The 25511-nt window shown below is 47.7% G+C and overlaps 1 protein-coding gene across 2 annotated transcripts in view; it reads right to left on the bottom strand.

Annotated features, from left to right (window-relative positions):
- LOC149342737 (ADAMTS-like protein 5) overlaps positions 1–25511 on the bottom strand; it is a 127249-nt gene that overhangs the window by 15264 nt on the left and 86474 nt on the right. For both annotated transcript variants that reach the window (XM_089545202.1, XM_089545201.1), the window contains exons 3-5: positions 3490–3560; positions 2706–2842; positions 1940–2018 (exon numbers count right to left, since the gene is read on the bottom strand). In XM_089545202.1, coding sequence (XP_089401328.1) covers positions 1940–2018; positions 2706–2842; positions 3490–3555 — 282 coding nt within the window. In that variant the 5' untranslated portion in view covers positions 3556–3560. The remainder of the gene's footprint in view (positions 1–1939; positions 2019–2705; positions 2843–3489; positions 3561–25511) is intronic.

Raw genomic sequence — 25511 nt, 5'->3', positions numbered from 1 at the left:
CACCTACAAATCTAATTGCAATTAGGCACACAATTGGTTTATTGGGATTTAACGTTCCAAAGCCACTCAAGCTATGAAGGACGCCGTAGTGAAGGGCTCCGGAAATTTCGACCACCTGTGGTTCTTTAATGGCTGCTGACATCGCACTGTACACGGGCCACAAGGATTTAGCCTCCATCATCTCTTCAGACCGCGTTGTGAGAGCAGCAGTCAGCTCTGTAAACGCAAGTTTCCACTCTATCGTGGGCAGATTTGCGTTAAGTATTTGACAAATTCACCGGTCCTGCCCCGTGAAAATTGCATTTCCATAATGAATGGAGATAAACCACCGGAGTCCTGAACGAAACGCGGTTCTGGTTAAATTTTTCTCGTCATATCCCACCGGTGTAGATTAATAGCTTTCCAGGATAATTTCGTTTCGCGATTCCATAGATTACGGCGATTACTGAATAAAGTGCATAACGCTCGCATGTTTTTTTAGATTAACATGAGCACGGTGCGACGAAAGTGGAGAAAATAGGGGTAGTATTTTTTCTACGCGAGTGATCGACTGCCGCAGCGGTACCGGCTGACGCTGCGCCTGATCGCTGCCCGCTCCATTAATGCGCTGATACGGGAAAGCAGGTTCAATACGAAAGACGGTGGTTGAGGTAAAAGAAATGAAGATTCAGAAGTGCCTCTGTGCTCCCGCATGCTGAAGATTGGTTTATGGTTTGGTTTATTGGGGTTTAACGTCCCAAAGCAACTCAGGCTATGAGAGACGCCGTAGTGAAGGGCTTGGGAAGTTTCGACCACCTGGGGTTCTTTAACGTGCATTGACATGGCACAGTACACGAGCCTCTAACATTTCGCCTTCATCGAAATTCGGCCGCCGTGGCCGGGACCGAACCCGCGTCTTTCGGGTCAATAGCCGAGCGCCGTAACCACTGAGCCACCCCGGCGGCCTGCATGCTGAAGAGGTGAAAGGGCTAGCACTAAGTACATTCACAGCATTGCTAGACCAAATCATCGTGTAGGCATGAACGGCCGTTCCGAGGATGAAGGATAAGTTCTACACCTGGGCGGCCACTAAAACACTGTCGAAAAACGGATGTGTTCCTCACAAGCTGCAAAGGGTAGTGCATGAACCGACAGTGCACGGGAAGAAGTTAGAGCTGAGAAAAAAAAAGAAATAGGCTGAAAAACGAAGCGCAGTGTCAGGTGCTGAAGCGTAAACCACTGCAGTCTAGACCGGCACTATGGTCTGTGTGCGGGAACAGCGTGTGTCACTTTTCTAGGCTGCAGCAAAAGACGCTAACTAATGCGCGGGGAGGAAACTTAACGCCTCGTTCAACCACTTTGGCGCCAGGTCGACATCCGGGGTTACAGTGCAGTTTAAAGCGCAGAGCTGTAAAAAAATCTGCAATAACTCGTTCTCGCCTCACGTATTCGCGTTCACGCAGTGATTTAAGTAGCGGCGCGCACTGGAGGCGGCACCCAGCCGCAGGTTTTACATAAATCAACTTGAAGTAACCTCGGAGCCAGTTTTATGCGTTGCATTATAAGCTCTACACTGATGTTTTCAAGATTTTTTTTTTACAGAGATGACAGAACGGTCTGCCTCAGCAGGTTGCTTTATTGTTTTATTTGGGTTTAACGTCCCGAAGCAACTCAGGCTGTGAGGAACGCCTTAGTCAAGGGCTCTGGATAATTTCGACCACCTGGGGTTCTTTAACGTGCACTGACATCGCACAGCACACAAGCCTCTAGAATTTCGCCTTCATCGAAATTCGGCCGCCGCGGCCGGGATTGAACCCGCGTCTTTCGGGTCAGCAGCCGAGCGCCGTAACCACTGAGCCACCGCGGCGGGGAGCCTCAACAGGTGATATCGGCGCTTTTGGAGCTCGACTATAAAGAATGCCCCGAAATCGCAAATGCAACCGGTAACGGGAAATCTTACCTCCGTGTTGCAAAGCTTGTGCTCCAGCAAGGTTCCCGAGCAGTTCGACCACGTGGAATCAGTCACTGCGAATGGGCTCCTGAAGTGGAACATGTGAAAGAAAGAAGCCTACTTCAAAGAGCATTCTTCTACCGTATCTATCAAAAGAATACCCTGAAAAATCTGTCACTAGACTGCCTTGGAATCATATCTTACGAGCAGCGTTGTCCTGTTCGTGCTCGCCTCGCCCACACCCTCCACCCGTTTCTCTTGGGAGACCACTCTTCTGCCCACACAGCCCGCCGACCATCTAAGACTCATCGAGCGGACCATGCTGGAAGGAACTGCCAGAGGGCTCCTATACTAAGGGTCCTCCCGGAAGTGGCCAATTGCTTTTATATCAAATAAAGTTTTCCCTCTTCCGCCGGAAATATGTTTTACAGCTGCAATAATGAGAAATGGAAGTATCCGTACTAGCTCTTCAGTTTCCCTAACCTCGTCCTGCGGCGTACCCTCGACTTCCACAACCCAGGGCCTATATTACGCTAGCATCCGCTGTGCTAGCATAAATGAAATAGAAACTCAAACAATGCTGTAAAATTCGGGAGAGAAGCCAGCCTCGTTGCCCGTCGTTCATGACTGATGCGCTCTGCTGGAACAGTGTCACTTTGCCCTGATGCTCTCTACTGTGTAATCGACCCTCTGAATGCGTTCAACAGTCGCTCTAAAATGTTAGGTTGAGGGCGCTTGTTACAAACGAACTGCGAAGATGTAACCTCCGGCATACCTAGCCACGCAGGACCGAGCCCTTGTCGTGACTCCACCGCCGCAGGTCCGACTGCAGGGTGACCAGTAGCTCCAGTCAGACCAGGCTTCGTGCGAGGAGGATGAGAGCGTAGATGAAGACGACCCAGCTCTGCACATCTGCGTTTAAGTAAAAAAAAAAAGGCGCCATGAAGATGAGGGGTGGGAGGGGGGAAATAAGCGGAATAGAGATTGGGAAAAAGTGCTTAATGCGAACTCTTTCCAGTTCATAACTTCGTGACCTACTCAAACGGGCGCATTGTACGCAAGTAACGTAAGGTGAGCTGGTTATTGAACACTTGTCAGCCATCATGCACGTCGACTCTATTAGCGACACTGAGACTATAACGGCTGTGTTTTCTACTCGGGCTGACGCTCCACGTAGAGAACGAGCGGGTCCAGTCGGTACTCAAGCTGTTGTTAGTGTTACCTACAAAAGCCTTCAGAAGTGTATAGACCTAACATGAAAACTGAGCGGGAACAAAACGTGGTTCAGATTTTCTGATACTTGCGTGTAAATTATTAATTTTAATTCAGTGTTCTGCTTCCCTTTGAGCAATAAGAAATAACGAATATTTGTTTATTAGTGAAATTATACCGCTACTTCACTTAAGTCACAGTAAAACTAGGTAGTTTGCCTATGCACCACAGTCCCTATATTTGATTATTAGAAAAACAATAACAGGTAAAGGCTTCCTCTTCAGATTTAACGAAAAAAAAAAACATTTTGTTAAAACCAGAGCAATGGTGCTACTACTTCAACCTACCGAGAAATCCAGCTGGCCGATCGTTAACCAGGCTAGCAGCAGCGATGGCGACCACGAGGTCCTCATTGCGTCTGGAGGGGAAAGAATGCCACAATGAGCTTGTTCTGAGAAATCAATGCTTTGCTGCACAGAAGCGTGACGTTAGGCTTAGCGAAATGCCTGCTCCTGTATAACAACTTGTTGCTTGAATGTTCAGTGTCACACCGAAGTACCCACGATATCCAAACCACCGACGCTTACTTTCAGCTCTCAGTTAAATGAAAAGATGCTTTCCATACACCATTTCCGAAGGAAAACTTGCAGCCTCTAAGGTAACTGTCGCATAAGTGGTCCCCAGGAATTTCAAGAAAGAAATGTAACACGGCGCACATCCTTGGGGTGCATGATTATGCCAGTTTTTACGACGTGAAAGTTACCGCATCATGAAAAAAAAAAGTGGTTGAAAGCACTGAAAGCACGGTACAGAAAGCAGAAACAGCAAAGCTGTATTAAAAACAAGTTTGAAAAGTAATGCGCGCTCACGTAATATGACACCAGTTCCACAATAAACTGTTAATGTGGTAGTGTCCAAGGTGATCATCGACGTCATAAGCGAGTGTGGGTATCATGGTCATGACGAAACAGCTTACATGGGCGGCAGCGTCGCAAAGCTGACATTCTATTATGTAAAACCCCCATCTTTCAGTAATTCGTTCCCCAGACGTCCAAATAATGAAAAGATCTTTCGAGTGAAATTGTAGCCATTTCCAATAACATATTTCGCAAAGATTAACTACCATTGTACCAGCATGATCAGTTTTGTAGGCAGTGATTTTTGAGCTGCCATGGATCTTCCAAAACTTCGCTAACATTGTATGAACAGGAACACTCGTATTTGTACTGTTACTCTTCACGTGCAGTAAGGGAGTAATTACTCATTAGCATCCACCCATAAGCAGCCATACGGCTACGAAAGCTAGAAAATATCAAACTGGGCCTACCGACCTGTCCAGGCCTGTCTGAATGTCAGATACAAGGCAAGAAGAAAGGGACTAAACGCCCCTCACACTGCCCACTAGCCAATGGCGTCGACCAATTCCCAGGACATTGAAGTTAATCCCCTTTTACCTGCTTGCGTGACACCGCAGGAGGTGGCAGATGAAAGAATTAACCACGGATTAATCGGATTTACCGCGCCGTGAGATTCATGACGCCATTGGCTGAACGGACTCCTTTGAGAGGTATCTGCAGTTTGTTCTTGAGTTGTATCCGACCATGCCAACTGATTTAACCAGCGCTCGCCAGCCTGGTTATATCAGGGTGACAGGACGAGACCAAATTGATCCTTTCGAAGCGGAGGATTTCCGTCACCTTATTGGATTAACACCGTTCCCGCTTCAAGTTGATCAACTCAGCCTCGCCCTTCCATTTGCTGCTGCCCTGGTTAGCTCGCTTGGCAGAGAGACTGTCCCGGACAGGCGGCGGTTGTGCCGGGTTGGGCCGCCGGACCAGGACGAATTTTCTCCAACCGCGAAGTTCCAGAGAAAGCTGTATAACTTTCCTTTGTAGCCGTGTGGTTGCGCTTGCGTGGATGCTAATGAGTAATTACTGCCCTTTTGCGAATTTACTGCTTCAAGAATTGCCCTGAACTCACTGACCTAACAATTCACGCGGTTCTCTTTCCCACTCATCGGCAGTACTTGTATATCCTTGAAGGTCAAACAGAAAAAAAAATAGCAGACCACATGAAAATGCTACCATCGTAAAGACAACAACAACAACAACAACAAATACCGGCATTGCGGGTAGTGTAGCTATCTAAACGAATTACGCCGTAGCTATGTGATGCAGCCATTTCATGCGGACGACGCTGACGATGACGACAAGGTCAGGGGGACTTGCAAGGTATTGGAGAGAATATTGGTGACAGCAGAGAAAACCACGGTGAAAGATTGCTTCGCAGTTTGAATGATCGAGCCTTGTACGCGTCATCGTTTTCCGAGCCATTCTTGGAAATTAACGCAGGTCGAACCTGCTCGAGAAAAGTGCTCTGCTGCACTTCCTTTTTTTGTAGAAGGGCGAAAAAAATACGTGAGGATAACTGGCTTTTTCGTTCATATTCTTGCAACCTGAATATTAATGTCAGACTCCTCCCCTGGCATGTTCCATTTGCTGCGCTCAAGCTACGGAGTCAACGCTGAATCACTTTTCGGGAACTTGACCCGGACTTCGGGCTGCACGTGACGGACATTTATGCAGCCAGGCCTAGCATCAAAACTGCCCGACAGACACGCAGTAGACTCGTGGGCTTCAGCATCACGCCCTGTTTGCATTCAACAAAGAAACCAGCCCGTCAATTTTCCTTTAAGTTATGCCAAAGGGGGAAAAATTGCGCAATAAAAGAAGTTCTTGTATTGCTCAGTGCCAGTCACCTTTTCTAATCAGGGATTGTGAAAGCGCAAAAGTATTCGTTTTCTTCGGCCTGAACGGAGGTGACTATCTTAAACCTGACGCTGACTGTACAATAAGTACTGTACGAAAATTTTGAAGCTGGTTTTATTGTGCTGTATATTCGAAAGGTATCGCTAGCGACATGACCATGAGAGAAAATTTACGGAAGCCTTCTCTGATAAGCGCTGCACGACATGGAGGCAATTACGTAATTTGCTTTCGCGTCAGAATTACGAATATCGCGACCAAACACTTCAAACCTATCTTAGGACGCATCTTAATGCCAGCGTTGGTGCCTTGATTGCCATGGCTAAGTCTTACCCTTACTTTGCTTAGCTGGAGGCTGCAACTACTTGCAATCAATTTCATCAGTGGAACACATAAGCATAAGCCAACAGGCGACAACAACAAAGCTAGAGGACGTGCAGTGCGTATATGCGCTTTGTGTGGGAATGGTGGTCACTGCTGCATTCGGGAGCAATAGGTAGCTTAGAATGCAAATAATAGTGGTGTCTGCTGACCGAGAAAGCCCGATTCTCACAATCGCAAAGACTTTAAAATTGGGCAGAGAGCTGTGTTCATTAATATGCATACATTGCTGGTCGATAAAAGCGGCCGGCCGTTCGCTCCTTTGTAAGGTTGAGTGAGCAGTCTGGCACGATTCTTTCATTGTATTCATGGATTAGAGAAAAAAAATCTGAAGGAAAAAGTGCTGCAATGTTAATATCCTGCATATTGAGTAAAATCTAGAGCAAAACATGGGCGGCTCATTGATTTTAGAGCGCAGCTCTTTGGCGTCCGTTCCTGGGTTTCGCGTCGTCGTCGGCCTCGTAACCAGCTCCGCCCCCAATGTCACGCTTTTCAATTGGTCGAAATGCTCGTGACGTCATCGTACGCGAATTTCAAATGGGGCCAATTGTACTTTGGCTAGTAACCATGCGACCAATCAAAGGGATCGTATAGTGATGCTGCAACTAAGTTGGACTGAGTTTAGTTAATTGCTTAATTAATCAATTAGCCTAATTAATATAGAGGAGAATGAAGAGGTCAGAAGAAAAGAAAAGAAAGACGCGCGCCGCAGCGACAACAGCGTCCGCGGAAGGAGACGCTGCTGAAAAAAAACAGATAAGTACGAAGCCGCGTTCCCTCTACCACCACGCACTTCCCCACTCAGTAAGACGTTGCTCGTTTCTTATACGTTGTGTCGAACATCCTAGACAGTTCCAACAATTGACAGGTTAATGACAGAACACGATGGATAGAAATACAATAATATAAATATGAAATAGCCTAATTAACCTTTCTAGTTAGACCGCATAAATCAATAAAACCGAGAACGAAATTGGTCGAGTTGGGGAATCGAACCAGGGTCTCCGGAGTGCGATACGAGCACGCTAGCCACTCCGTAATGCCAGCTGAATGGTTTGGAATGAACAAAGGCGCGTCTAGCTAATACGGCGTCTTCGTTCACTCCCATCTTCCCCCTTTCCCTTACGGCGAGGTGCAGGTGTCCACCCAGATATGCGAGAGAGATACATTTCCTTTCCTCAAAAAATAAATTTACCGTCCAGCAAGGCGTACAGCCGAATTGGCGATGGCGTTCTGTGGACTCCCTGGCAGCGTTGCAAGACGCTGTCGCGTTCCACTCTTACAGGCGAAGCTTAACATGTTAACCACACATCAGTAACACACGCAGACAGCCAATGGACGCGTCATTCGCTGGCAGCACTTGATTCATCATTCACAACCACATTCGTGACAGAATGCTGTACTAAGGCTTTCGCCTTGCACCACTTTAGTCGCCAAAGTGACTCCTAAATTTAGAGCGCAGCTCTTTGGCGTCCGTTCCTGGGTTTCGCGTCGTCGTCGGCGTCGGCCTCGTAACCAGCTCCGCCCCCCTTTCATCCCCCCAGCGCTAGCAGCGACCGACTGATAACGACCGACTGATACCGCTGGATGCCGCTGACGCCGCTAGAGAGTCAAGATAACGTGACTGCATAGAACACCGTCGCCGCCATGCAGAAAGAGGAGGAAAGGGTCCCCCCCCCCCCCCCCACCTGTTCTTGTGTGGCGGATAGGGTGCTCTTCAGTTGCCGACGCGCCGGTTATTTCACGTAGGCCCCGGCACGTCGACGAATACGTGACCACCTTCCCACGGCTAGACCTGGTTCTTAGCGCTGTGGAAGCGAGGGTATCATATTGTTTGTGTCGGCATCGGCGGCGTTGTCCCTGAAACCAACTCCGCAGCTGGGGTTGACTCACTATCGAAAAGGTCAAACAGCTTATTTGCTGCGCTCAAATTTCGCATTAGGAAGTAACGTAATCGTCGGTAATTTTTTGGAACCTCTTTGCTTGCAAGAAAGCTCTAGATTACGAACTCGACAGCAAAATTACCTTTGTGCTAGGTTAGCATTGGAAATATCATTGTATGAAACAGTGTAGACGCCGCCCGGCACCGGAAGCGTGTAGTCACATGATGAGCAGTTTCCCGAGGCAATATACAATTCGGCCACTAAATAGGCTCCTTCCAAAATCAAGGCTTAAACGTATTCCGAATAGTCCAGAATTATCGTGAATGTTTCAGCTTTACGAAAATAACAGCACAGAAGAAAATGCTGGATCTGGTGCTGTTTCGAATGCTTCCCACTCATCGCAGCTTGCATTTATTTTGAGGTCGCTTAAATATTAACGGTAATCTCTCCTAAGATGTGTTAAAAAAAATACTGCATTCATAAATCTTAGCACGGCCTGAACGTACAGGCGCGTTAAGCAGGAAGAAAAGGGCGCCGCCCGGCTCCTTGGTTTCTGATAACCAGCCTTCAGAAGCACCTGCTCATGCATGTTAGTATGTTGGCAACCGCACTCACTTTCAGCAACCGTTGTCATAGCAACCCTATACCATTACCTTCGCCACAGGAGGTACAGCGTCTTGCGTCCTTTATGGTACTGCGCGTTTGAGCGCCTCGGGGCTTAACGTGTCGTTACAGGTTTCAGATCGGTGGGAAGACGTCTACTGCGTCATGTCGTAACTCCTAAACTAAATATACGGTGTGGGCGCTCGCTATGCCAAGACATGACCTTCAAAATTTATGACGGCGCTTATTCGAGCATCGTCGCTTGTACGCTATCTCACGGTATTTCTCAGCTCATTCAGTGCCGTCGCTGTTAATTTTAGATTTGGTTTATTTCTGTGAAGGACATTCATAGAGCCTCTTCATATGTGGAGAAATGATATTAAACTTTTGAACACCACGAAACGTACCAATTGCAACAGTGCTTACAGAATACTTAGTATGATGCGTTCATCGGCTACAGGTGGCCTCTGCTGACCCAATCAGATTTTAGTACTGAGGTGTTCAAAAGAACTACTGAGAACTGCTTCACTCATCAAAACATCGTCACTTGAACAAAAATGATCTAAATAGTTACTCAAAAGATTTCGCAAAAGTTGGTTTTGGTTTTGAGGAAAGGAAATGGCGCAGTATCTGTCACATATATCGGCGGGCACCTGAACCGCGCCGTAAGGAAAGGGAGGAAGGTGAGAGCGAAAGAAGAGAGAAAGAGGTGCCGTAGTGGAGGTCTCCGGGAGTCGGATCACTGCAATAGTGCCACACCTCGCACTAGATGAGAATGTTGAACCGCGCAGCATCTAATTAGATTTCAGAGAAAAGAGTTGCACTACCGTACAGCATAGTACCTACATATAAACTTACACTTCGCCATCTCTTAGTCTTCGTAAACAGAACTTCCTGGCTCCCTCCAAAGAGAACCAAGAAACGACGAAAAGCTGTTAAAAGCTGAGTACACACGGCAGGAAGCAATTGGCAGCGACGAGGAAGCTCACGGCCACTTGACTTTTCGATTTCGGGACAGTCCAACTATCCGTCTCGGCTATTTGCCGACGGCAAACACGGACAACGCGGAAGATGTCAGCCGAGGGCCTGAGAACGGGGCACCGGCTGAAGTGGACGGAGGAAGCTGGGTGGGCTACGACGGTGAGTGCCCGGAAGGGTGGGAGCACACACTGATGCTCAATCCCCGACGGGGAAACAATAATCCGCTCACATCGAGAGAGAAGAGCACTCGAGTTCGTAATGCTATCACGCGACGATACGCTGGGATAAGCACAGTACACGGGCGCAACAAAATTACTAGCTCGAGCGAAGAAAAATTATATCGGCGCTGGGCATTCCATTCGAGGGATCACGACGTCGGTTTATTTTGCCATGAGCGTCTTCACTTCCACGTCCGGTGAAGCGGAGCGAGAGCCTTAAGTTCCTGATGGGCTGTGGCGGTGGAGCAATGCGAAAATGTGCTTTGGAGTCTGCGATAGTGTGATACTACAAAGTTCACTGCTTTGTTTTGATTTTAAAGATCAACAAAATGGTCTTAAAATATTATATGACTAGCTATAAGGTTTTTTTTTTATCCACGCGGGCTAGCAACACCCGTAGGAACGGCTACACAGAGGCATAATTATAACAAGGGGGAAGCAAACAGTTCAGTTTTTAAGAGCGTTAAACGCACATTCAACATCTACGGAACAAAGGTGAAGTAGCGTTTGTGTACTAGAATAGAGCAATACATAAAAGGTATAGCAATAGTTCAACGTATTTAGGCTTGGTTTATTGGGGTTTGACCACCCGGTTAAACCACCCGGTTTATTCACTGGGGCGTTATTGCAACGAATATCCGTGATTGCAACTATTGCAACTATTGATCATGTATTGGTAAATAATACTAGAACTGTTGATTATGATAAATGAATTCGCTTACATGAAAACAACGCTCAGCACTTTTATAACTTAAGACAGCGCTCTTGAAGATTGAACTGAAGAATTGCAACAATCAGTCGAAATTTTACGCACTCGGAAATATTAGTGCCTTTTCAACCGCCAATAAACGGACTACCAAACACAGAACCTGATGATATGCACTATCGTTTAAGCTGCGAAAAAAAAAATGAATACTCGGAATTTAGACCAGAGGTAACTGATTAGGTTTTGTGGGCACTTTCATGTGCTCAGAACTTTGAATCGAACAACGCAATGCATGCCTTGCCTGGTGTACTGAGATGCAACTCCAAAGCGGAGGCTACAGACCGTAAGGTTATAAAAATCAACATAATAGCTCAAAAAGAAAGGTGGCCACTTAAAGTGGCATGCTTTCAACAACTTAGCTGTACTAAAGTTTTTAGTACTACTGAGGACGCAGACATTGAATGGAATAAAACGTGCTACAAAAGCATATAACTGCTTTCAGGCGTAGGAATGACTCACTTTGTCAAAGTCACTGGTGAAAAAGTCAAGAAGAGGCGCTGATGATTTGTTTTGAAATAATTTTTTTTTTTTACAAAACTCTTATTGCAGTCCTCAAGGCCGCTGATTGCTCTTTTACACACACCAGAAGTGGTTATTCGGGAAGTAATCAAGGCGGTCCACTGATACTTCGTCAGTAAGCAATTAGAAAAAGTTATCATACCAAAACGCCCTTTCTCTTGATTAGTGACGTCAGCCTTAATGCCCAAGCGAAACCTAATTGCTCCGCCTGTCCAAACAAAGGTTCATAAAGAGAAAAGCCAGAGGTGAGAGTAGAACCACGAAAGAGATTTAGTTGCCAGCATGCACGGGAATTAAGCTAAGCTGCTCGGGAAGAAATGCAGCGAACTAATCCCAACACGTGACGTAAGAGAATGGAACGCAGGAAGAAAAGACGCGCCTACTACAGCACGCTCAACTAAAACCTCACAATGACCTTTTAATGAGCACGGCTTATAAACTTAGTCAAGAGAGGACGGGTACTATTGACTCAAGCGCTTAGAAAAAAAAAAGCTCAGTCCTGGCTGCCTCAGTATTTTGCTCCCTCCCTTCCACGAAATGCCGCACCGCATTATTCCCTGCACAAAACACTCAAGTTGAATAAAGATAAAACGTGGGCAGGCAGGGACCTCATTAAGGGAGCTCTGCGTTGGGAGAACAGGATTAAAGAATCATGGCTAGCAAATTAACGCAGCGACAAACACTGGCAGATTGCCAGCGAGGCTTTCGGGGAAACGCTCAAGAAACAAACAATGTGACTTGGCGCGATCGGAGTTCGATAGATTGCTTCCAAGGGGCACCCCGTCACTTCGTGCTTCCTTGGGCGTGTTCGCTGGAAGAGCGTGTCGTTTTCGGAACCCAAGCGTGACATGGACCGCGGCAGATTCTTATCCGGGCAGCTCGGAACGCCCGCCGGTCCGTGACGAAGCGTGCTGTGTGGGGATCGTCCGGGGCGCGCCGAATTTCACCTCACCTCGTCGAGACTTAAGTAAGCACGCGGACGCGCGGCGGCGTCCATAATTAAGCGGGCCACCGCCCAAAACACCGCACGCTCGATAGCTGGAGAACACACACAATACAAAGTGGGAGAAATCGCGCTTGCCTTTTCCACCTCTCGATACAAGGGAAGTGTATGGAAGGCACAGAGTTTGGCGAGACATCGTGCGTTATAAACTTACGACTTATAAACTCAGTCAAGTGTACCCATGTGTAACATGTGTAAACATGTCGCTTTTACACGTTTTAACCATCTTTACTATTTCCAAGTATTCGTGGTCAGCGTATCGGTTAAGGAAGATAGGTACTTGTGAACCTGCGGCCACACGTATGTGAGAACCGGCGTATGTGAAAGCTGCTTAACCTGCGGACACAAGATTTCATTTCTCCATTGACACACTTCAATTAGGTCACAATGCTTCGGGCTTTAGAGTGCGAGCAACAAACATGTAAACACATAATATAGAGAGCGCTGTAAGATGACGACAGGCTTTGAAGGCAGATTTGATACATGTTGCCCAAGCTTAACATTAACACTTCCACATCACTGCGGCTATTCTCTTTGGTAATAGCGCAAAACGTGCCAAATTTCAGGAACTACAGTGGCAGCGTAAGTTGAATGTTCTGACAAAATTGTGTTCAAGCGCTTCTAGCTGAGTTGTTACTTAAGCCTACTTGGGTTACTTGCATCGCCAGTTGTTTTGTTACTTGTTCTCGCTATGAAAAACGATGTGCAGTTGCAGCAAGATAGCTGAAAGAAAAAAAAGCAGGAACACAGGGGGCAGACACCACTAAATTTTGTTAATCCAGTTCCATCGAAATACAGCTCCCTCACGTAAAGGTGCGGTTGGGGATTTTCAAGGTTTTCCTCAACACGTACTGTTTCCGCATCTTTGACGCAGTGGTTCCGGCATTTCCTGCGAAAACACTGCAGTTGGACAAAGTACACCGTGGGGAAATTGACCTAATTGTGAAAGTAATTTTCCGCGAAATCAAACGCTACTGCTTTAAACTAATCGCATTAGTTTGGATTTATTACCGCGCACCTCATTACAGTCTAACAAATGATATGCGTTGCAAGTAAAGTTTCCGCAGAGAACGCGAGGAGCACAAGCACATAACGGCCCACGTTTTACTATGAACACATTCAATAAGATGTGCTCTATTTTATGACGCGTAAACTGCCAGTGCTATCATACTCCGAGCAGGTTTGAATAAGGCTTTCTTGACCTGAAAGAAGAATGTTTTAAAGCATAATTAGTTTAAATTTTCTTGCATCCTTTAGGAACCAAAACACTAGCGAAAAACTAACGTGAGTGCATTTTCTCCAGATTGTAAGCCGGGGTCAAGAGGTATGCTGTTTAGATTTTCGACCTGCAGAAGACATACGCGGCTTCAGCAGGCCTAACTTGGTATAGGGCGCCAGCCTGCATGAAATGAAGCAATATTGCTATTGCTAAGTAGACGCGCTGCAATTAGGAGAACACAGCGAGCTTGGCCACATATAGCACACTGAATGTCGGAAATTTGTCTCAGACAGACTTTAAACCGACGCTCTGACTTCCTCTATCCTGATTTGGCTTCAACTATTTAAGCTTACCAAGAAAGTTTGCTAGCTGTAAACTTCCACCCGAAGAAGTTTTGTAGCAAACTGCAAAACCTTCTCTGCCGTGAGGCTCCCGTGCCTGCTAGTGTTACCTACTTCCACGCAGGTTTCCTCAATTAACTCCTCCTTCAAACAAATTTTTCAACGCGAAAGACGCTCTGTCAAGACGAAAGTGAGTGAACTGAACGCATTCATACTCTTCGCTGTTGGGGGCTCCAAACAGGAGTTCGCGCACACAGTTGGAAAGCACGAGCAAGTTCAGAGGCAGGAAATTTAAACGAGCTGACGTTCGCCCCTCGAAATAGCGCACGGGTAAGGCGCGAAGAGAAATCTAATTAGGAAACGAATGCAAAAAAAAAAAAAGAAGACAAAGCGCGCAGGCAGGCCGGTATGAAACTGATTTGCATTCCTCCAGAGACCGCCGGCATCGCGTGGGAGAAGGAGCGCGTTCAGGGGAAAACCAAACTTTTCGGGAAGGTGTGGATATTGACGGCCGCCAAAGATTTTCCTTTTTCTCCGCAGGAACTTTTAATTCTCCCGCACCGCGTCGACGGCATGGAGGGAAAGCCAATATTCGGTACTCAATATTCGCTTTTTGCTGCCACTCTAAGCAAGTTGACAGAACGCGCGCAGAATGGGGGGAAAACGAAAAAAAAAAAACTTGAGAACAAAAACGAGAAAAAGAAGGGAGGAGAAGTCTGTTCAGAGCGCTATTGAAAAGCACCTTGCGGGAAGCGAGCCCGTATACTAGTGTAAATATTTCGCTCCGCTGGGTGGCGCTTTCGCTTTCTCCAACTTGCGGCGGCGCCATACATCACGACGGCTGTGTGCGCATTGAGTTGGGCGCCCTGTTCAATATAAATGCAAAACGGCCCGGCGTATTTTTCCGATTGGCTGGCGCCTAACCAAGCGAAGTGTAAATCTCTGGATTCCGGACTCCGGGCGCCGGTGTTCGCCTGCAATAGCAGCGAGCGAGAGCGCGCCGCGCGTTCGCTGCCAAGTGCACAAGACCGTGTCACGAGTCTCTTTCGATGCTTCGTTGCTTTTGAGGTATACACTGCACGGCGCATTTTGCCGGGATTACGTATACTAAGTACAGTTCCCTGGCAGCAGTGACGCGGCGGTTTAATAAAGTTTAGGGAGGGAGCAGTATATAATGCAAGAGAGGAGGACGGGGAGGCGGAGGCTTTAAAGACAGAAAAGGATTTAATACCGCTAACACTCGCTGTTTTTCGTGGCGTAAGGTGACACCCATTTTTTTTGTGTATATGTGTGCGTGAGAGTGTTTGGGTGGAGGGGGGGGCATCGAATAAATTCACTCCAGCTGGAGCAAACACCGAGTAACCACATTTTTCCTAGGATTTGCACCGCCCTCCCACCGAGGCCCCCGTTTCCCCGTAGAAAGGGATCAAAATCGAGCCTAAAACCTTTTTCTCGACGTAAAAACTGCAAAAAAGAGGCTCGGAGGTTTTGGTTTTGCCTCAAGATGTCACGAACTCGGAGCATATGACGAAGAGACGTGAATCTACGGTTAAGCGCAGCGAAAAAATTGCAGGAAAATGATGAAGGTAGGTTAAGGAAGGAGCCAACACTAACCAAAGCTGCTAGCCACCGGTCGCTTCTTTGTTCGTATATAGCATTTGAAGACTGCCCTGATTCTGTTAGATATTTGATGCTCGACGTGGCTATATTTCTGGATTTTCCTGCACAATGTTTCTCGAAAAGATATTGCGATCCACTTCCATTTCGCCACAATAACCGGTGAGCAAAGATACGGCAGTTTATAAAGTTAGGTCCGACTAGGTGAGTATAATGCTTCAAGACGAGAGAATTTTCTTATCACTGACACTTACATTTGTTTGCACAGCAGAGGCTCATCAATCCCCGTAAGCGCAGGAGTTAGATTTCTGCCTTTGCATCATAAGCAGCCAGAGATTATAAAGAGTGCTTTACAGTGCAATCGCAGTGCATCTCATGCTTTTCGGTTTCGACCCCTCGAAACATGCAGCAAAGCACACACGCGAAACTGCTCCCGTTTCGTTTCCCATTGCTCATGCAACACTAGTTGTCTTTTGCCATTATACTTACACATGTGTGATATGTTCTTAGGTCCTCTCAGCCCTTCCTCCCCCCCCTTCCCCCCCTCCACCCCCCCCCCCCCCCCCCGGCCCAACCCCGCTCCCGCCATTTTTTTTTCTTCTAATCGCAACGTACGCATCAGAAAATCTCGTTTTACACACCCGCTTTCTTTTGTGGTTGGAGGCCGTCTTATCAGATTTACGCGCACAGAGGTTGCGAGCAAAGCGTGGTAGAATTTATTTTTTATGCTTTTATGTAAACACGCCTCCCTTCTACCGCCGCGAGCACAAGAACGCGTCTTGTACACGGGGGGCGTATCTGGTTTCTCTCTGTGCCGGAGACGGAGCTCGAGATGAGATTACAGAGCGAGCGTAACCCAATAAAACAAGGAGGCCCGGAATATGACAAGATATGAGGCGTATAATCACGTACCCTCGCCATATGACCGCACTTGCCCGGCTGTGCTATCCCACAGCGTGAGCTAAACGCGCGAAAATGTTAGAGACCGCGGGAACTTCACAGCCGCCTTGCTCAACATAACAAGCATCTACTTGCCCGCAGTGTGCGCACGCTCCCTGCCTTCCGCTTTATGCTTAATAATAAAAAAAGAGGCCGTTGTTTTCAGCACTCGCAATAACTCGCGCGTATGGACTAGGGCGATCCTGCTTTCTGCCAAGACTCTCTCGATGCAATAAGGCTGGACACTTCATCCCGCCTTTATAAAGAAAGAAAAACATTCAGGATGCGAATGCGGGAATAAGGAGTTTTTTTTTTTTGCGCACAGGGTTGCTGTTGCACCAGATCTCTGCAGTGTTGTGAATTGGGGTTGGCAGAGCCATCTGCAGAGTACGACCATATGGTCTGTTGCAACATTATGGTTCCGAGCCAAAGTATGTAGGGGTGAGCCACGCCCGCTTTATACCTACTTTATAAGTGGCGCGCATTGTAAGCGGCGCGCATTGTAAGCGGCACGCATTGTAAGCGGCACGCATTGTAAGCGGCACGCATTGTAAGCGGCACGCATTGTAAGCGGCACGCATTGTAGGCGGCACGCATTGTAGGCGGCACGCATTGTAGGCGGCACGTTTCATAAGTGGCACGTTTCATAAGTGGCACTTTTTATAAGTGGCACGCATATTGTAAGCGGCACGCATATTGTAAGCGGCATGTATTACTTAATGCGATAGCACAAGGAGATCGTCGGGTCATTTGGAGAGCCGCCGTCACGTGGCACACCTGGTGATGCGCCAAATAAAAGAGAATTGGCCGCGATCGGGATTCGAACCCGCGGTGACGTTAACAGATCGGCTTCACTGAACGCAGGCATTAGTCCACCACGCCATCGGCACTTTTTTTTTACTTTACTGCCTTTATTTCGGTGCTGCCTACCATCCAGCGTGTTAAACTAAGTCCCTCGCGCTGTGCTTTGAATGTCGTTTTCATCGCTTCAAGTGCAAGTAATTTCAAAAAGAGCACGTTGATACTTTCAAGTGCAAGCCGAAATTTGATCGCGTGGCCACTTTACCGACAAAAAAAAAAAGGGCTCTCGATAGCGCCATCTCGCCAGCATGCAGCAAATCACACGAACCAGCGGGAGATTTGAAAGGGTTCTTGGAAGCGCTAGCTTGCAAGCTTGCTGCAAATTGCACGAAAAGGCGAGAGAATTTAACCAACAAATTAAAATAACATTGGTGAGCTTTACTTATGCTATCGCTGTGATATTTTATCAGTGATTAAGTGTCACCCTGAATATTTTTTCCCCCATTTTAATTCCCTTTATTCCTCTCACGGCGTTGTTCATGTGCCCGCCCAGGGTGAAACACTGCCTTTCCTCTTCTCACGACCTAGCATAGACTTCCTCTTTCGTCGGCAAAAACTCGGCTAAACTTGCAAAGATGATCATGCGTAAAGAGTGGGTCCTGATAGTCTAGAGCATTGCCTGTCGCACGGCTGCCCAAGGCTAACGGGCGCACAGGGGTCGACTAATTGCAAGCCGCTCTTACCCGCGAAAAGGTTTTAAGTTTCGCCTCGTTACTTCATACCAGCTATAGCTTCCGCAGCTCTGCGCAATTTGGTCGAAGATTATCGTGGCGAGATTACGTCGGATTATCGCTCAAGTTGGGTACTGAGCGCGTTTGAAATCGCACACAGTGCTGTCAGGAAAGAGTACCGCTTCTGAGAACTTTAGAAAGATCAAATGTCCACAGAAGATGAAAGAGCAAGAATTTTGTTTTATTTTTACCTCTTCCGTCCATGGCCTAGGGGTGTGCTATGGAGGCAGTGAAAATAAAACACATTTTAGTATGATTTTTTTTCGGCAAATTCAGGGCGTACGCACAGAGAACCACCAAAGAGTGTCCAGACATACCAATATAACCCAATTCAAGTTAGCCTACCGCCAGCGGTATCAATAATATCATAGAGAGGTTTTGGAGGGAAATCCCGCCAAGCCATACATACTTTTAGAAGATGAGGCGGCTAGGGTCGAGGTTCGGTAAGCTTATTCTAGGCTAGCCGGTGATAAAATCATTGATTCGCCATCGCTCTTGTCCTTTGGCTTGCTGTCGATTAACGACAGCTTTGAAATGGTGTTATCTATACCTCTACCGTATATCTTTATGCAACGAAAAACTCAATCGTGTCAAAAGTATAATCTGCGCCATGGCTGACTTCTGTAGCATGGAACATTGCTATGTTCACCACACTTCTCACCACACTTTCCACCGCATCATTGCCCCCTCGCGTAAAAGTCTGGCTTACAACATTTTTTCCCTTCGTACAGCACAGGTAAATATCCAAACATGTTTGTTTTGCATTGCTCATGCTCGTTCTGAGCCGACCGCTTACGAACATGCTGTACTAAATGGATCTGCACAGGTACCACTGGAACTGAAAGAAACTTTGTAGTCAGCTTCAGTGCCCCAGCAGAGATATTTGCGTTACCATGGGAAGTTAGGATTCTATTCACTTGATTTCATAACAAACTACTGGCTCCGCATGCTAGCATTCAGCACAGCGCAGGAGAATAGATGCGGACGAAGAGTAAGATAGCACAACAGCGTTGACTAACTGGCTGATGTGCTCAGTGCTTGCATTTATACATAACCGTCCGCGCGCCAGCAAACTCAAGGAAAAAATAATGCAATAAGTTTGTCCTTCCTAGATAGCGAAGTAGTGCGCGTGTAAAAATCCAGGTAGCAGTATGCACGGGACGAGAATGGTTGTCAGTTGAGGAATCAACCAAGTGCTGCGGTTTGTGTGGCGGTCTGGAATGTAATCGCCTGTAATAAATTGGCCTCCAAAGACCAAAAGGTTCACGCTTTACTGCAGAAGCGTGCATACTTTGGCCTGCCACTTTCCCCAAGTGAGTATGGGTCGAAATAGGTGCAGAATGCTCGACTGCCCGAGCAACCACCCCTTTTCCAGGCTTCCAAGTATCCAAACGTACCTGCAAAAACCCACTAGCGTGGAAATTAATAGAGTATTTTTCTATTACTGAACCAAAGAAGAAAAGATTTCTGTTCGATCAATACAAACTCTTTGTCCGGACACACTGTTCCGGCCTTGAAGTTGATAGAAGTTTCGAAATCTTAAACTAGAAATTTGTTAGTTTGTAGGTAGGCTCGTTTACTTCACCATGGACTGTTCGCTTTACCGCCGCCCAGTTTTATTCTACGCCGAAAGACAACCAGCTTTACTAAAGCCACTGTAGTCTACCGGACTCGCATTCAAGCGCAATATTGTTGGTAGTTTAAATTTCTGCGGCAATCGCGAAACGCACGGTCCGTCACGTTTCTCTCTCTCTCTCTCAACACAGGCCAACTCTTTGTCCTCGACCAACACTGCGTCGCACATTACAATAGCTGCGTCGTTTTAGAAACGAAAAGAATAGTTGAACTACTCGGTTCAAAACTCTCTGCAGGTACCGTGCATTCAAAGAGCGCCCGGCGGGCGTACAGCATAACGATCAAACAATTATACCTCCAGGCCGGCGCACACGTTTTTTGGTAGCCGGGTTGCGAAACGGGCAGCGGCCAGTGACAAATCTCCGCCAGAAGGCGTGCGTGCGTGCACGTCAGATCGTGGGAATGCGGCATCCGACTTTCTGCCTCTCCTTTCCCTCTCTCCGCCACACACCCTCCCTTTCTCGGGACTAAAGCTCAGGGCCAGGGCCGCGTGGAGGGGGGGTTGGGGTGCAGAAGCAGCGGCCGCAGTCGAGGTTCCGGAGGATGTGCTCCCATTAGCGACCGGCTGCCAAGCGAACCGCGCGGCACACGGTGGACCGCGGCGCGCTAAGCGTCGCTCGCTCCCTGCTGCTAGCCGTACACACACACGGAACGGGCGCGCCGATCTGCGCTCGGCCGTCCGTTGCAGTCGGAATCATTATAAGCCCCGCGCGAAACTGCAGCGCGCCGAGCACTTAGGTGAGCGCGAGAGCTCCGCCGACCCCGCGTGGAAAGGAAGAGGAGGAGGAGGAGGGATAGCAGGCAGGAAGGAAGAGGTCGAATTCAATCTGGTAACATAGTTGCGACACGGCTGGGTCGCGACGATATGCAGTCGGTCCAAGGAATGTTTCGCGAACTTTTGCGTTTTCTCTTTTTCCTTCAGAAATGCGAGAGGAGGGACTTGGGGATGGCGTTGTTTTGAGGCACGGCGCAAGGTGAACTGGAAGAAGCGCTCTAAGGCAAATAGAAGGGAAACGGTGCGATTAAGGAAGTCGACGAGCCGAGCCGAGCAAGCCGTGGCAGGGCGTTGGGGAGATTGCCCTTGTGAAGGTTGCGCAAGATGTTTAACGAAGCGGAGCGGTGGTGTGAGCGTCGGCGGTATAATTCCGTTAAGCAAGTCTGTTTCACTAGAAGCGTACGTTCTTGATGTTGCATCACTAGCTGCTGCTTGCGTGGCACTTTTTTTGCACATTTGCAGAACGGAGTGAGTGCAGGTGATGTGAAGAAAACGACTAAGTCTCATTTTGGCATTAAGTTTACGTGAAGTCAACAAAAAATGGCATTATATAAAACTCAGCATTGTCCGTCCGCGACGAGCCATTTTAGTGCCCCCTATACATTTCTGTGATCGAGTTGTTAAGCTAGCCGGAGCACAGTCGCCCGGAGACTTGGCACAAACGCCCCAGCGCGTGGCTTGGGCTGACATAATAGGCGCTGAGCGTTGGCCGGCTAGTTCTAGGTCCTTTTAGGGTGGCTGCATTCAACCAGTTATCGACAACCGCTGCCAACACATCATGCAGCACTGTCTTGGACCCAGTGGCCAGCGCTCAGCGGCGATAATGTCAATCCAAGCCTGTCGCTAGAGCGTACGGGTCAAACCTACGGGCGCGGCGAGACTTCAGGCTCTGCTGTAAGACAAGTACGCACAACTCAACCCGTAGGTGACAATACTAAACAAGAGAGGCTGACTCGTTTTCCACCTGAAGTGCTGCAGAAAACTCTAGATCTTGTTCGGCAAGCGAACTTATTAACATTTTGAAGCTTTGGTCAGCAGAAGTGTGTTGTAATGAAGCAGCAACAAAACGCACGACAAATCGAACTGACCAGCTACCAGTCACTGAAAAGTCCTTGTGAAATTTTTTCAAGCGAAAATCAGTAATGCTACCACCAACGTTTGCTAGTCGCTACTTTTCTTTCCGACTTATGTGGCGTTATTTGCCGCCGCGTCTGACTGCTATGACTCGCCACGCCGCAGTGCAGCCGTAAAATGAAAAAAAAAAAAAGTAGTTTGTTTCCCAACTAAGCGCGCACCACGTACACCTGCGCTGGGCAAGGTCCGACCATAATCGACAGTGGGCTTATCCAACAGTGAACGCCGCAGAGTAAGCAATGACACCGCCACACGCATGATTCCGAATGCACCGATTACAGATATTGTTACCGTAGGTACTCCAATAACAGCAAAATTCTGCGATTAAAGGATAGAAATGTTTAGGTTATACTAAACTTAATTGTCCTTGCTCTCTTATTAAAGTTCAGCGCCCTCTTTTCTTTTCCTCTTCAAATGGCAGACCGCGAGACATGGCGAGGGTGCTTAGAATCCAATCAAGTTGGAACTCGGAGTTCGCTTCCCCCCCCCCCCCCCCCCCTCCCGCTCCAATTTTTTTTCAAATAGATCGCCAAATTGCAGGGCGTGCCCAGAATCAATGAATGCTTAATTTTACCTTAACACGGGGCACTGAACTTGAAAGAGCGAACTTTCCTGCAAGCTCTCTTTTTCTCATCACTACTAGGCGCGAGGAGAAGCGCCCTTCTTATGGCGCTTAGCTTATACTATGCGCATGCGACTGCGATTCGCCCAAAATGTGCAGTTTTGAAATAGGCAGAAAGCAGGCGACAGTTACTACGTAAAGATTCTAGTTGTCCCAGAAGTATGTTAGAAACAGTCACGGCCCCATTTTTGAATAAATGAATATCACTGCCACTCTGGCTTCAGCCACTATCACTATCCACTCTCTACTCACTCTATCCACTGTCCTCTGCGGCAGCGGTAATGCGAGTCTGAATATTGCCTGCCAGTATATTCTCTTCGTACCCGTGAAGAGGGCCCCACAGGGGACGCAGATTACGTCAGCGTCGCTGTATTTCTTTCATTCCAGTCCCGCACACCTTTTTAAGTGCGCAGGAAAGGCGATGACACCCCGCTGCAGTGCAGCCCGAAGTAGCAGCTGACATGTCCTCGCTAATCTTGTGACAAGCACTAGGTAACCTGGTACATCATAAGAATGATTAAAAAAAAAATGAACAGTTCGCTTATCGTTTCGTGTACTAGAGCACTGCGGCAGAACGACCAGGAACGTAGTAGCAAACTACGTACAGAAGAATTTCCTTTCACTCGTAAGTTGAGATACTCGGGGCGAATCAAGATATTGCAACAGAACCCAATGCACGCTCACGCGAACAAAGTTGGAGTAGTGAAAATGTTGCATGAGTAAAGTGCAAAAAGCCACGAAAAAGCGACGACGCAACCCCGTCATTGTCCGGAAACGATTCCCGCATCGCTTCGACCAAGCGACGTAGCACAAAAGTTGCGGGCGGGCAATCTTCGCCCGCTGGGAATTATGATTGCACCCCGCCCCATCCTTAACCCCGAGAAAAAAAATGAGAATACTGATCGAAAGCGGCCTCTACATGCACTTTGCTTCTCGGCAATTTAGTGCCTTAGTGCACCTTGGTAGATAACAGCACCACACACTTTTTACGTAATTGTCACGCGAATTTCAACGCAACGCTGCACTGAGACTTAATTGAGGATCAGCCAGTTTTCGACGCAGAGAATACAGGCGTTTAAGGACGCACTTGAGGTCTGCACGCTTTCGTTCATTGCGCCCTATGCTTCGCCCATGCGCGTCGAGCCCTTTATCTTCGTGTGACTACGCATGCCAGCGACGGTGTTAGTTGGACAAAGTGCAACACGAGGAAAAAAAATAGATGAAAAAAGTTTATTCCGGTCGAATTCTTCAAGCTGCAAAAATTTAGTGTGGTTCAGCTTTAGTTGCCACTGGACAGCAAAAAAAATACATAAACAACAAAATTAGGGCAAAGCCGGCGAGTAGAGCAGCTTCCAAAACGCATAATCAGATTGCCGTGCTACACTTAGAGTTACACGGCACTAATATGCCATTAAACCCACCTTCAAAGATATATTGTGACGCCATAGCTGAAATCACTGCTTCGCAAACAGGGGCGTCGTGGGACCTCAATCTCTTTTCATTTCAACTTCCGTTCCATGGAATTTAATGGCAGCTGGTATCAACAAGATGCTGCCGTTCACAACCTCAATTGAGCTAGCTACTTATGACTGTAGTTGTAGATTTGGACAGACGACAGTTCTGTTTTCATGGCGTAACTGACGTTACTGTTCGCGCCCTAGCACCGGGCATGTTTTGCACTTTACGTATTTAGCATACATCCTAAATTAGCATTGCATATGACTGGAAGCTCCAAGGGATCGGACATGGCGTTATCCGTTCATAGCGGCTTTGAGTGAAAATGTGGTGGAAGAAAACACAGGCAACAGGAAAGGCTATCCTCGTGAAAGGTAAGAAATTTGTTCTCGTTATCAAGTTCTCGTTATCCGAGTTAAAAGTAAAGCTTTTTGCACAGGATGATTACAAAACGGTATAGAATGGTGGCTGGCTTGTTACAAGACAATAAAATAGTAATAGACACGCATTTATACCACACCAAACAAGAAAGTGTCGCAAAATACTTTGTCCTTAGGAAACCGCGAAAAGGAACTATATAGCGGTTACACAATACAGATTGGTCTTCTATCTTTGAAGAATGGGAAGCTCAGAACATTAATCCATAAAGCTGCAATAACAGATTTGCAGCAGCCAAAATAAAACAAAAACGCTGATTGAGAACGGATATTTTTACGAGATTGTAGCTTCACGCCTCCTAGAGCAGTGAAGCCAGATCATCTCCAACTTAATAGACTGACAAGCACAGGTGCCACAGATTTATTTTTCCTGCCGTATTTTAAGAGATTTTGAACTCTTTCTCCTAGTTCGAACAGAAGATCCTCTCGCCGACGAAATCAGCAAAAAAAAAACTTCACACTAAATCGCGTCAGCGACAAGCTCACGACAAGACCTGAGGTTAACGCCCCCCTTTTTCACGAGCACCGCCGACAGAAAAAACGACGCGAACGATGAAGGATGAACTCACTTTGCGGATGGAGCCGTCTCATTTTGTTCCACCGCCTGGGACGTGGGGTGTTCCTCGGGCGGCCTCTTCGCCGCCTGTCTCGGGGAGCAGCAGCACACGGAGGCGCATTCGACGCGAGCCGGCGTGCCAGCGAAGTGGGGGAAAGCAGCACCGGGCCGAGCGCGCGCAACGCCGACAGCTGGCCACGCGGTGGCGAGCAGCGGCGGTGTAGTGTGTACGCCCTCGCAATCTCAATCGCGGTACGCAGCACGCGGAGCGGCGGAAGCCGATGTTGCTTGCTCTTTGCTGCAGCGCCACCGGCGAGAAAGCGCGCGCGCGCGCCTAGCCGGGAATCCTAAGCCTATAGTGGCGCCGCTGCCGTGGCTTCCGATGCCGGCGCTCGCCGATTGTTTCGGGAAGCAATACCGATCGCTGCTGCTTCTCTCGAGCGCAGTCGAAAAAAGTAGTGCGAGAGAGAGAGGGAGGGAAGCGAACGGAACACGGTATATTTTTCTTCGTGAACCGCGAGGCTGCGCTGGTTGTTGCTGAATTTATTTGCGCCAGAGGGAGTTTTTCACCTTCTTGAGACTGCTTCCGAGAAGACGGAATCATTCTGGCGGGGATTTCTTCTCGGGAATTGTCGGACGCAGTGAAAAAGTGGGACGCGAAAGTAAGAATGTCACCGATGTGGTGATCGGCTGAGGCGACTGAAATGGAAGGAACTCGAACTGTTCGAAGGATAAATTAATAAGCACAGCCGACTAGACCCAGAAAAATAAAAGCTGTGTAGTTTTAACGTGGCCAAACCGAGTAGACGTGCGAAAGCATTTGTTGTGCCTGGTTGGCTCATGGTCTTGCTTTGCTAGGTCGTCGGCACGTCTGGCGGCGATATTAATTCGATAGCAGTATTAGTTGACGACGAAGATGTGCAGACGA

Source organism: Amblyomma mixtum, chromosome 5 (assembly GCF_055824585.1).
Source record: "Amblyomma mixtum isolate Tamu chromosome 5, ASM5582458v1, whole genome shotgun sequence".
NCBI classification, from domain to species: Eukaryota; Metazoa; Arthropoda; class Arachnida; order Ixodida; family Ixodidae; genus Amblyomma; species Amblyomma mixtum.
This window is presented reverse-complemented; position numbering and strand designations above follow the sequence as displayed.